Source organism: Egretta garzetta, unplaced genomic scaffold (assembly GCF_000687185.1).
Source record: "Egretta garzetta isolate BGI_Z169 unplaced genomic scaffold, ASM68718v1 scaffold51, whole genome shotgun sequence".
Classification (NCBI taxonomy): domain Eukaryota; kingdom Metazoa; phylum Chordata; class Aves; order Pelecaniformes; family Ardeidae; genus Egretta; species Egretta garzetta.
Genome location: NW_009258549.1, coordinates 2,393,001 through 2,403,844, shown reverse-complemented (window position 1 = coordinate 2,403,844; position 10,844 = coordinate 2,393,001). Strand labels below are relative to the sequence as shown.

The following is a 10,844-nucleotide window of genomic DNA, read 5'->3' as shown; positions in this document are numbered from 1 at the left end:
TGCTGGGGTGAGGAGAGAAAGGGGGAGATGGTGAGGGCGGGAGGAATGCAGTGGGGAGGGAGGGGGCACAGGGGGTGGGGGTGAGGAGCAGGAAACTGGGGGGGCTCTGGGGGTAAAGAGCCTTTTGGAGATAAATTGCATGAGGATGTGGGGAAGGTGCTTTGTGGAAAGGAGGAGCTGGGGGGTCTCAAGAGAAAGGAGTAGGTCCCCAGGGTTAGCGTGGCACGGGAGAAGGGACCGTCAAGGGATTGGGGATGCATCCATGGAGCAGATGGGGAACGGGGATGAGGAAGGGTGCGATGTGCAGGGAGAGGATGTGGGGATATAGGGAATGAGGGATGGGGATGAAGAGAGAAGTCACACATGGGGGGGAGAGGGAGACCGTTCGTGAGGAACCTGTCCTGGTCAAAGGGAAGAGGTGAAAGCCAGGGGAGTGGTTGGACACAAGGCTTGGACAACTCTTATCATAATGATTTTGCCTGTCCATCCAGCCCGTGTATTTTTGGCCCCCGGAAGGAAGGGGGTGGGGATGCAGAAGCAGCTAAAAATAGGGGTGTCCCTGCCCATTCCCCCAAGGCGGGCATCCGTCTGTCTGTCTGTCTGCCTGCGGGGTTGCTGCGGGATCTGGAGGAGGGGAGCAGGCCCAGCCTCCTCCCCACGGTGTCTGGCTCTGCTTTTGTTTGTCTCGAAGCCCTACGGGGACAGGAAGAGGCCGCGGGGCCGGGGAACAATGGCTCATTCTCTGGGAGTCCGCGCCTGCCGAGGAGCGATAGGGGACGCGGGACGGTGGCCAGAAGGTGGGCACAGCCTCCCAGCGCCGCGAGAGCTCGCCCCCCAGGAGATGATGGGGTCCACCGGTGGGATGCAGGGGGACCTTCCCCAGCCCATCCCTCTTCCCCAGACCCCAAGCCAGGCTCCCGTCCCTGGGCAGAGAGGGGATGAGGGGCCATCTTGTGTGGGTGCACTTTAGGGAGGAGATGAGGGAAGCGACACCGGCAGCCCGAGGAGCGGTGGGAGCAGGTCTCCAACCGGCACCGGGGAAACCTGTTGTTTTGCAGCCTTGCCATGAGCTTGTGAAACCTGCAGGGAGGGTGGCTGGAGCTGGCATCCCCCGGTGGGAATGTCCCCACCTGGGGCCAGGGAGGTACTTATTTGGGAGCTGTAGCGTGCCTCTCTGTCCCGGCCGTCACGTGCTCGCCAAGGCACTGCTAGCACTGCTGGCGGAAGCTCTCTCCATGCCCTGTGCTCCATGCTGTCTGGGAGGATGGGCATGGATGGGTGTGCGTGGTGGGGGGTGATAAACCCTTTTATCCCACCTCTTTCTTCTCCAGACCCCGCTTTTCTTCTCGTGGCACTCTCTCCCCCAGGGGCCGCTTCCTCCCGGGATGTTAGATCTGACAACCAGGTGCTGGGAACTCCTCAGGGAGTCTCTCCCCAAACTTCTCCAGATGTGGTAGGGGTGAGAGGAGGTGGCATTAGCACCTGAGGTAGGGGAGAGGTTAGGAGATATTTTGCAGGGGCTGAGCAAGGAGGGGACAGAAGAACCTCCCCGTCTCCAGCCCCCTTTTTTCAAGGTCTCGTATGCTTGGGGCTGAACGCTTGCCAGGGCTCCTCTTGTTTACTCAGCTGGGGAGCTGACACATCCAAGGTCTCTGCTGACTCCACTTTCCCACATGCTGCTGGCGGGCGCATTCCAGGGCAGAGTGGAGATCAGCGCAGAGGCATGCCAGAGGTTTCCATCCGGGATGCCATCCCTGATCCCCGCTCTCCCCGGGCATCCTGGGCTTTTACAAGCCAGGGCCGGCACAGAGCCCAAGCATGGACCGGGACCCCGGGGACGGGGATCTACCTCTCAAGCCAAATGCCTTCAGCAAGGCTCGGTTCTTCTCCCTGCTCTCCTTCGGAGATCTCAGTCCTGCTCCCCATGATGACCCACAGGAGACGTGCAGAGGGGCAGGGGATGCCTGTCTTAGTCCTCCCTAGAGGCATCAGGGGGAAAGGAGTAGCAGCCTCCTAGGCAGTAATCCCAGCTTTTTTATTTCAGGATGGGCACGTATTCCTGCAGCTGGGCTTAGATCACCTAGGGTTAACAGCGCTGGGCTCTGCAAGGGTGACTGTGTGAGCTGGAGGAGGAGCTGCACCCTTCCCCTGCAGGCACCCGCTCTGCTCTGGTCCTTCCTGGGCAGCCGCCCTGACCCGACCCAGCGTGGCTGCATTTGGTTTTAGGAGGGAAGGCCACAACGCTTTTAAAAATAAGTGCCAGGAGTTAAAGAAGGGTTTAGAGAGCTGGCTGCAGGGCCGGGGCGGGAGAGTGGCCCTCGCCCTGTCATTTTGGCCAGAGGCTCCCTGTCCCGGCGATGCTTCCACCTCTTCAGGGGCAGCTGGCATCTTTGCCTCCTGCAGCCTCGGGCTGCTGGCAAAGGACCACCACGACCTTTCCTCCCCCCCGGGGCTGGCCCGCAGAGGCCCCTTTAGGCCCAGCCCCAGCGTCTGGAAGCTGGGGCCTCGTCTCCCTCCTGGGCTGCCACAGGAAATGCGGAGCCTGGAGGTCAGGGGCCAGCCGGCAGCTCCTCCCGTGGGGGCCAAGCAGCCCAGCGCTGGGGCTTGCATCACTCCGGCGCGCGCCGGAGAGGAGGGGAGGGAGGCAGAGCCGTGGAGGGGGGTTGGAGAGGGCCAGGCTTTTCCTGTTTATGTGACTACCAGACCCCCAAGAAAGGGAAAGGACTTGGAAAGCGCGTTGCTCTTGGGCGGGCTCCAGCTAGCGTCTGTCTGCGGCTCTCAGCCCCGGGGAACGCATCCCTGGGGCAGGGCGTGACTCCTTCCCCGGGGGAAATGGGCATCCAGCTCCCAGCGGGGCTGGGGTTACATTCCTGGGGCTTGCAAAGGTCTGGTCTAGTGGGGAGGCTGGGGTTGGCTTCCTGGGAAGAGAGGCATGGCTCCTGCTGCACCCCAGGCTTTGATTCCTCCCATGGTTGTCTCTGGCTTTGCCTGATGCTGGTCTCTGCGGTACAGTCTGAAGGGGAAAGGGCCACCGGGGTGGAGCTGAGGAGGTAGCTGGGTATATTGGCTTTGGGACACAGGAGCGGGGAGCTCTGGGAACGCCAGGCATGGAGGGGCGCTGAGGGGAAGGTTACAAATCGCACCACGCTCAGCCACCTCGGCTCCAGCGCAGAGCCCGTGCAGCCGGCAGAAGGGCTGCAAGACCTCCCATGTTATCTAGGGTCACATCCTGCAGGGCATCTGGTGTGGCCATGGTGGTATGCGGAGAAGGAAGTGAGGTGCAAGATATTCTGCTCTTGTCTTCACCTCCGGCACCTAACTGCTCTGGCTGGGGTCACATCTGCACCAAGCATGCTGGGTCTCAGCTTTGGTTTGTCACCTTTGGCCCATGCTGAGCACGGGTGGCAGGGTGCTCTGTGCAGGCCCACCTCTGAGAGATGTCCTGGAGCACACCCCGATAGGCAGCGTTAATGGGAGCCGAGAGGAATTTCGGCCCCTTTGCTGCCCTGCAGGTAAGCTTGGGCCTGGCTCAGCCCGGCAGCAATCTCCCACCAGCTGCAGGATGAGAGCAGCTGGGCCTGATGTAGATCGGGGCAGAGACAGAGGGGAGCGGGTGGGTGTTGGTGTGGGTCCAGCATCTTCAGGGTGGAAAGGCTTGGGAAGGGCCTCAGCAGCCAGGAGCAGGGAGCCCAGGCAGGTCTGTGTGGCAGGAGGGGCCCCAGCCATAGCCCTTGGCTCCCCACCGCCTCCCCTTTGCAAGGGCAGAAGGCCACGCTGACCCACAGCTTTTGGGCTTTGCCCTGGCACTTCCCCAGCCACCTCCCTCCCCAGGGGGTTGGACGGTGGGGTGGTGCCACCCTATGGCTCTGGAGCAGTGTTACAAGGGCTGGTGGCACTTGGCTGTTCATTGCCCTCTCCATTGCGTGAGCTCAGCTCTCCTCCCTGTCTGTGTCCTGGACAGGTTTGCTCTCTGGCCCTGGAGAAAAGGTCCTGTACTGGTCCTGGCCTACAGAAACCCCAGAAAGGTCTCAGCATGCCTCCCTCTCTTGCAGTTGCATTGCCCTCCCTTGGGCAGTCAGGTATTCCTGGGGCTAGAAAACCACCAGGCTGGGTTTTGTTGCCCAAACCATGAACTTGCAAGGCCAGGTGCACAGGTGAACCAGGATCTGCCCTCTGACAGTTGCTGCTGGAGCTTTGATGGGTTGCAGGCTGAAATGCCAATGCGCCTTCCCACGTACATCACCAGCCTGTGCCCTCAAAGCCCCAACTATGGTAGTAGAAGAGGGGTTTTGGGGGACTTAATTTATGTTGCCTGCTGCTTTATGGAGCAAATTTGCTGGTGGGCAGCATCTTCCTTCCCCAACACATGAACCCCATCCCTTTCCCTGATATGGCACATGTTCATTGGCGTGGGTGTTTCGGGATGGTATCACCCCCTCCTGCTCCTCCTCCATCAGCGTCTGGCCAGTCTCAGCCTGACAGCGGCTCTTAGGGGCTCTGGCTGCCAGAGACCCTGGGCCATGCTTGTGTACCAGCTCAGGAGAGGAGCCATATGGGACTTGGATCATCTCAGGGAGGAGAAAGAGAAGATGGAAGTGGTGTTTTCCATCTAAGCTCCTTCCTTCCCTCCTGTCAAAGCTGCACGAGGGACCGGGGCATTTCTGAAGTGGGCAGAGCAGAGCTCCCAGCTAAGTAGCTAATCTCTTGGAGGTAGTGTATTCTTCTGAATTCAGACTGCTCACAGTCAGCTTGCTCCTCTATATGTTGGCATCTGAGCTGGTGCTGGTGATTCTCACTGTCTCAGCGTCTTCGACGTCAGCTGCCCTGCAAACATAAGGCAGGGTTTGCCTTCTGGTCTGTCTTTGCTCCACCCTAAGCCAGAGCTCATATAAGATGGTGGAAACATGCTTGGCCTGGGCGGCTGGCTGGCTTTGGGCAGAGGACCACTGATGATCTTGTAGTCCAGTGGAGTCTTCTTGGAGAAGACGACATCTCTCGTCTAGGGAAACCTGACATCCTACAAGGCTGGAGATGAGGCTGGAGCTCTGCTGGAGCAGGAATAGGAATGTTTTGTTTGCTCTGACTAGGTGGGTGTCCACAGAGATGATAAAGGGGTTGGGAGGCTGGGATGGAAATGGCCTCTCGGTGACTGTTTGAGGAGGTCTAGGGGAAGACATAGGTGGGATGGAGAGGAGAAGGTAACTGGTACGTGTGGGAGTGCAGAGGAGCAGCTGGATGCTACAGAGCTATTTAGACATATTGATTTCTGTTCTGCACAGTGCCATCTTCCCTGTCTGACTTCTAATCCAGATTGATGGCTCTGCCCATTTGCCTTCCTCTGGCCGCAGGTCAGCGGCTCGTTTCATTCAGCCAGCCTGGATCGGTGGCAGACCTCATTTGCTGTGACAGACCTTATGCCCCAGGGAGCAGAACTGGGAGGACAGATAGCCCATTTCTACCTTCTGCTAAAAGGGCAGGTCTGGGACTGGTGGAAACACCTAAGTGACACTGAAACCAGCAGTATGAGACATGCCCGGAGTGACTGGAGCACTTGTGGGTTCCTGTAGGACCATGGGCAAGTAGCAGAGTCTCAATTAAGAGTGTTTGCAGGATGCTAATTGGGGACATTGTCATTTTCAAGCCCTTTTTTTCCAGGCTAGGGCTGAGGTCACATTGTGATTGATGCTTTCAATGGTGGCTTACCTGCAGATCTACCCCTGTTATGTCCTGAGAGGTGGAAAAAACCTCTACCTACTTCACATTTCTGTTTGCCATCTCTGAGTTTCAAAGGGGCTCTGGGAAGCTCCCAGCAAGAGCTGGCTGAGGTTGACGTGGTCACATTGACCTCTGGTGGCTGCAGCCTCGGCGTGCAAGGAAAACACTAAGGAAAAGGTTTGGTGAGCTGCTGCCTGCCGCCATGAAAATGCACTTGGGTTTGTCCCTTCTTTGGGCTTCCTTCACCCATCGCCTTGCCTCTTGGACAGTCATTTCTTATCTGCCCTGGGCAGGTGTGATCTACTGTCCCTTTGCGTGTGCCTCTAAAGTCCATTTGGTTCTCCTCCCTTTGAGTCAGATTCTGTTTGCATGCACACCGGTAAAAACCAAAGGTGGATCCTTTGCTGAAGAGCTGAATTCACTCCCAGTTCCTAGACGGAGGGGGTCGTACCTGGGGAGAGCAGATATTGCTCCCCTGAATTCACTGTGCCCTCTGTACAGTCAGTGTTTGGACCCTTCTTATGCAGCGGAGGGCAGACTTTAATCAGAGAATTGTTTAGGTTGGAAAAGACCTTTCAGATCATCAAGTCCAACCGTTAACCTGGCACTGTCATCCCACCATTAAACCATGTCCCTAAGCACCTCATCTCCCACTCTTTTAAATACCTCCAGGGATGGGGACTTGACCACTTCCCTGGGCAGCCCGTTCCAGTGCTTGACAACCCTTTCAGTGAAAACATTTTTAATGATCCCCTTTGCAAGGTTTGATGCAGAAGCAGCCCACCAAACTGGATTCAAAATGAGCAGTGAGATAGAGTCTCAGCTGGCGCATTTTCTGGTGAGAGAGGGGAAAAAAGAAAAGCTGGGGCCGATCCCACTGGGATAATGCTTTAAGAACAAGGCAACTGTGAGCAAGGCTGAGGTGGGAGCCAAGCGTGAAGAGTTTTCCAGGCTTGGCCCTGTTGAGGTGGAGCCCCTTTGCCGGGGGTAGCTTTGGAGCGAGGAAGCCCATCCCAGTGACTTGAATCCCGTCAGCCTGCTCTAATTCTGGTCTTCCTTGCCATCCTGCACACCTCCACGCCTTCAGGAGGACGGAGATGTGTTGCCAATACCTTACCAAAAGGCTCCCACACACAGTTTTGCCTCCTGTAGCTCCAGGCAATGGGTGTGTGCGTGAGGGGGAGGAATGCTGAAGGAAATATGCGCTTGTTTTGCGATCTCCACACACAGATACATGCATTTCCTTCCTGCTATGAAGGCCACTCGTCCCTTTTTTTTGGGGGGGGTGGGGTGGGGGGCTTGTTCCTCCTCCCCTTCTGCAGTCATCACCACCACCGTGAAGGGAACAAACCACTGTCAGCGTGCCGGGGCAGTCTTACATCCGCTATGAAAAGTGTTGGGGAGATAAGCAGGTAGTCAAAGTCCTTGCAAAGGTTGTTAATATAAACACCGAGTTTGATGAGTGCCATTAGGGGAAAAAAAAAAAGTGGTGGTCTTTTTTGGTTTTTTTTTTCTGTGTGTGTTAACTAATCCGGTGTGAACCAGCGTATGAGCCAATTAGATCAGGCTGGAGTTGATAATTCTGTTTCACAACCTCTTTCGTGATTTCAGCATTTATTTTTGTTCCACACAGGAACAAAAACTGCAGAGAGTTTTTTCACGGCACCAAATTGTGTTGGGACAACTCTTGCAGGGTGGAAGTTATTACTAGCAGGGTTATTTCAAATTCTGGTCCTCGACCTGACTAGGGAGGCCACCCTGGACCTTAGCAAACCTCCTCCCTACAACTTCACTGGAAGCTGTAGGTCTCTGCAAACCACCTGGCAGCGGGAAGAATAGCGTACTTTGATTGAAAAAAAAAAACAAACCTGAGCAAGAAATACATTACTAAAGATGTTCTGACCGGCTCACATTATGGTGGATGTCACGAGGATGGAGCCAGACTCTTCGCAGTGGTGCCCAGCAACAGGACAAGGGGCAGTGGGCACAAACTGAAACATAAGAGGTTTCAGTTGAATATGAGGAAGAACTTCTTCACTTTGAGGGTGACGGAGCACTGGCACAGACTGCCCCGGGGGGTTGTGGAGTCTCCTTCTTTGGAGATATTCAAAGCCCGCCTGGACGATGTCCTGTGTAATGTCCTCTAGGTGAGCCTGCTTTAGCAGGGGGGTTGGACTGGATGGTCTCCCGAGGTCCCTTCCAACCCTTGCCATTCTGTGATTCTGTGCGACACTGTGTGGGTAGGCCAGGTTTGTAAGATACTGCGCTTCCCAAAACACAGGGCAGGACTTTACAAAGCATCTCAGCTCACCATCTGTAACCGCAGCTGGAGCTTTTTACCAATGGCATTTTTAGCCATGCAGTTAGGAGTTTAATGAAATCCTTCCCTGCTTCAGACCTTCCTAAAGCTGTTTCCAGGAGGGGGCAAACGATGCAGGGCTGTGGCCTACCCAGCCGTGTTCCCCGCAGCCTCCCGGGGATCCTGGCGACCTCTTTAGCACCGTTGGTTGGCCCCACACCACAAGGTCCTGCAGAAGACCTGGCTGCCTGTCACGCTCCGTGGGCCGTGTCTGCTAAGCCCTTCCTCTGGCGGTGGAAACAACGCGTGGCTCACCGCTTGCTGGCCTGTCATAGATTTCCTGTGTGAGACGCTGCGGCTTGGAAAGTTTTACCAGTGCAACTATTTTGGTTAGGATTTGGAAAAAAAAAAATGAAAAAAAAAATGACCAAGCCAACAACCCAACACAAAAAAACCTCCACCCAAACACCCCAATGTCATTCCCAATGTGAACTCAAGTGTGCCAGCACAAAAGTAGCTGCTACTGGTAAAGCTATTTCGGAAATGTAATACCTGGCTGTGAGCATGTGCAGTCCCGTGGGACCGCGCATCTCAGAAGAACCGGGGGTGTCTCGTATGACTGCAGCTTCCCTCTGAAGGGCAAGGTCTTCACCTCTGTGCCTCCACACCCTGGCCAAAAACCAGGGACAGACCATCTCCATCCTCTCAGGAGCTGTCTGATCTGTTGGGATCGTCTGCCCAGTCCCGCGCCTTTGGGGGGGGGGGGGTTTTTTCCCGTGGCGTTGGGGGGGGGGGGGGGTTGGGGACACCTGCCTGCTCCTGGGGTACCTGTTGAGCTGAGAAGAGACTCTCCATGAGGGAGAGCGACCGATGGTGCTTGATGTGGGACCTGCTCTGTCTGATGTCTGCGCACTCTGAGTCACAAAGCACCACAACCATCACCTGTGGGGTCAGGGCCGGGTGGAGGGAGAGGTTTCCTTGACATCAACCTTGCGTTTGTCTTTGTCTGGTTGAATAAGAGAAACCAAGCCTTGTTTTGGGGCTTTTATCATGACTGTGAAAGTCTTATCTTCTATCACCACATAATACCCCGCTCAGGAAAACTTTTCACTAGAAAGAGAGACCTGGGTTGTTTGCGAGAGAATAACTAGCAGGCAAAAACTGACATGGCTTGAGTCAGAAACAGGTTCCCTGCAGGCAGCCTTGCTTGTACTTGCTTTTGATCGCTCAACTGGACGCCTCTGCCGGGAGGTAAGGGCTGGAGGCGGGAGCTTGCGCCCTGCTGCTGGTGGTCCTGGCTCAGCACGGACCCTTGGGGAGGGAGCTGTGCAGCGCTGGGCTGGCGAGGGAGGGGAAGGCGGCAGCTGGGACCCTTGGCAGGGGAGGGTGAGTCAGCAGCAAAATTGTACGCTTGGGGTGTCAGCCGGTGCCTGTTGGGACGGATGCCACGTGAGAGGAGGTGGTGGTTGCTGGAAGACCTGCGTGCGTGCGCGTGCCTGGTATTTGCTCAATACCTGTGTATATTTTGCAACGCAAAAGCTGTGTATCTGTGTGGTGCTCTGTGCATCACGCGGGTACAGACTCAATTCCCAGATGGTGGTTGTGCTTGATCTTGAAAAGAGCTGAGCAAAAAGGGGAAAGGGTCTTGCTAAAGCCTCCCTCCCCTCAAACCACCTTGCTGAAGCTGGTGCAGGAGCCCTGTGGGGGCCAGAGGGGACGTGTCTGCCATCGGCCCTCGAGGAGAAACAAACGGAGATGTTAATTTTGGGGTGCAGCGGGAATCCTTTAGGGCAGGGGACCCAGTTCATACCTCAGGATTGTTTCATACTCCCCCCGCTTTGGTTTCTTCACTTATCTGAGAGAGGAGAGAAAGGTTTCCATGCAGCGGTGGGGACTAGAAGCTGCAGTGGTGGGATGCTGAGGGCACTGCCCTTTCGGGAACGTGTTGGCAGGGGTGGGAGCAATGTAGGGCTCCTTCATGTGGTGTCCAGAGCCCTGGAGGGGTTGTGCAGCACTACTCTGGGCTACCCTGCAGGCTGACCCCAAGGCTGGGGGAATCGGGTGAACTCTCATTTCTTATGAGCTTGATATTGCATTGGGAATCTCTTCCACAGAGTCTGCGCTGCCTATCCTGGCCACTGAGGTCTGACACGGTTGAGTGATGAAATGAGAGTGAAATGAGGTTGCTAGAGAAAATGAAAAACACCCTAGCCTCAGAGGGGGAGGCGTATGATGTTGGTACTGAACCATGGTGTCCAGTTCCATTTCTCCCAGACCCATCCTAGTCCCAGTGGTACGCACAGATTTGGGCAGTTGGGTACATGGCAGAGCTGGAGGTTGCCCTGTGCAGGCTCTTTGGGATGCTGCATGGACACGCAGATCCACTCCTGAGATGACTGTGGCTACTGAGACCAAAGGAGGAGGAGGAAGGCTTCCCAGCATCTGCCCCGGGTGCGGGGGATTCAGTGCTGGGTCAGGCCGGCTGGGGCAGGGGCAAGCCCCTGCTTGCCTCAGGGCTCACTCACGCTGCCCTGGGGCTGCCTCCGCACCCAACTCCACCCACAGACAGTACTGAGGACTGGGGGCCAAAATTAAGCCCGTGGGACTCTCTTCTCGGCCTGGATCGGGCTTCCTGCCACCATCCTCATTTTCTCCCCTTGCTTGACCCCCTCCCCCCATCCAGAACCAGCCCTACACCTGGGGTGGCCAGGCTACAATTTCTGGAAGCCCTTGAACCAACAAAGCTCCTCCTTACGCACCTCTTCTCTGCAGGCAGAGCAGGGGAGGCTGTGCCCTGCCTGGAGAGACCCCTCACCCCCCGTTGGGAGGC

General features: G+C 56.4%; 1 protein-coding gene across 1 annotated transcript in view; it reads left to right on the top strand.

Annotated features, from left to right (window-relative positions):
- The first annotated feature begins 708 nt into the window (after positions 1-708).
- CARD10 (caspase recruitment domain family member 10) overlaps positions 709-10,844 on the top strand; it is a 26,812-nt gene continuing 16,676 nt past the window's right edge. The window contains exon 1 of the mRNA XM_035903217.1: positions 709-797. Coding sequence (XP_035759110.1) covers positions 731-797 — 67 coding nt within the window. The 5' untranslated portion in view covers positions 709-730. The remainder of the gene's footprint in view (positions 798-10,844) is intronic.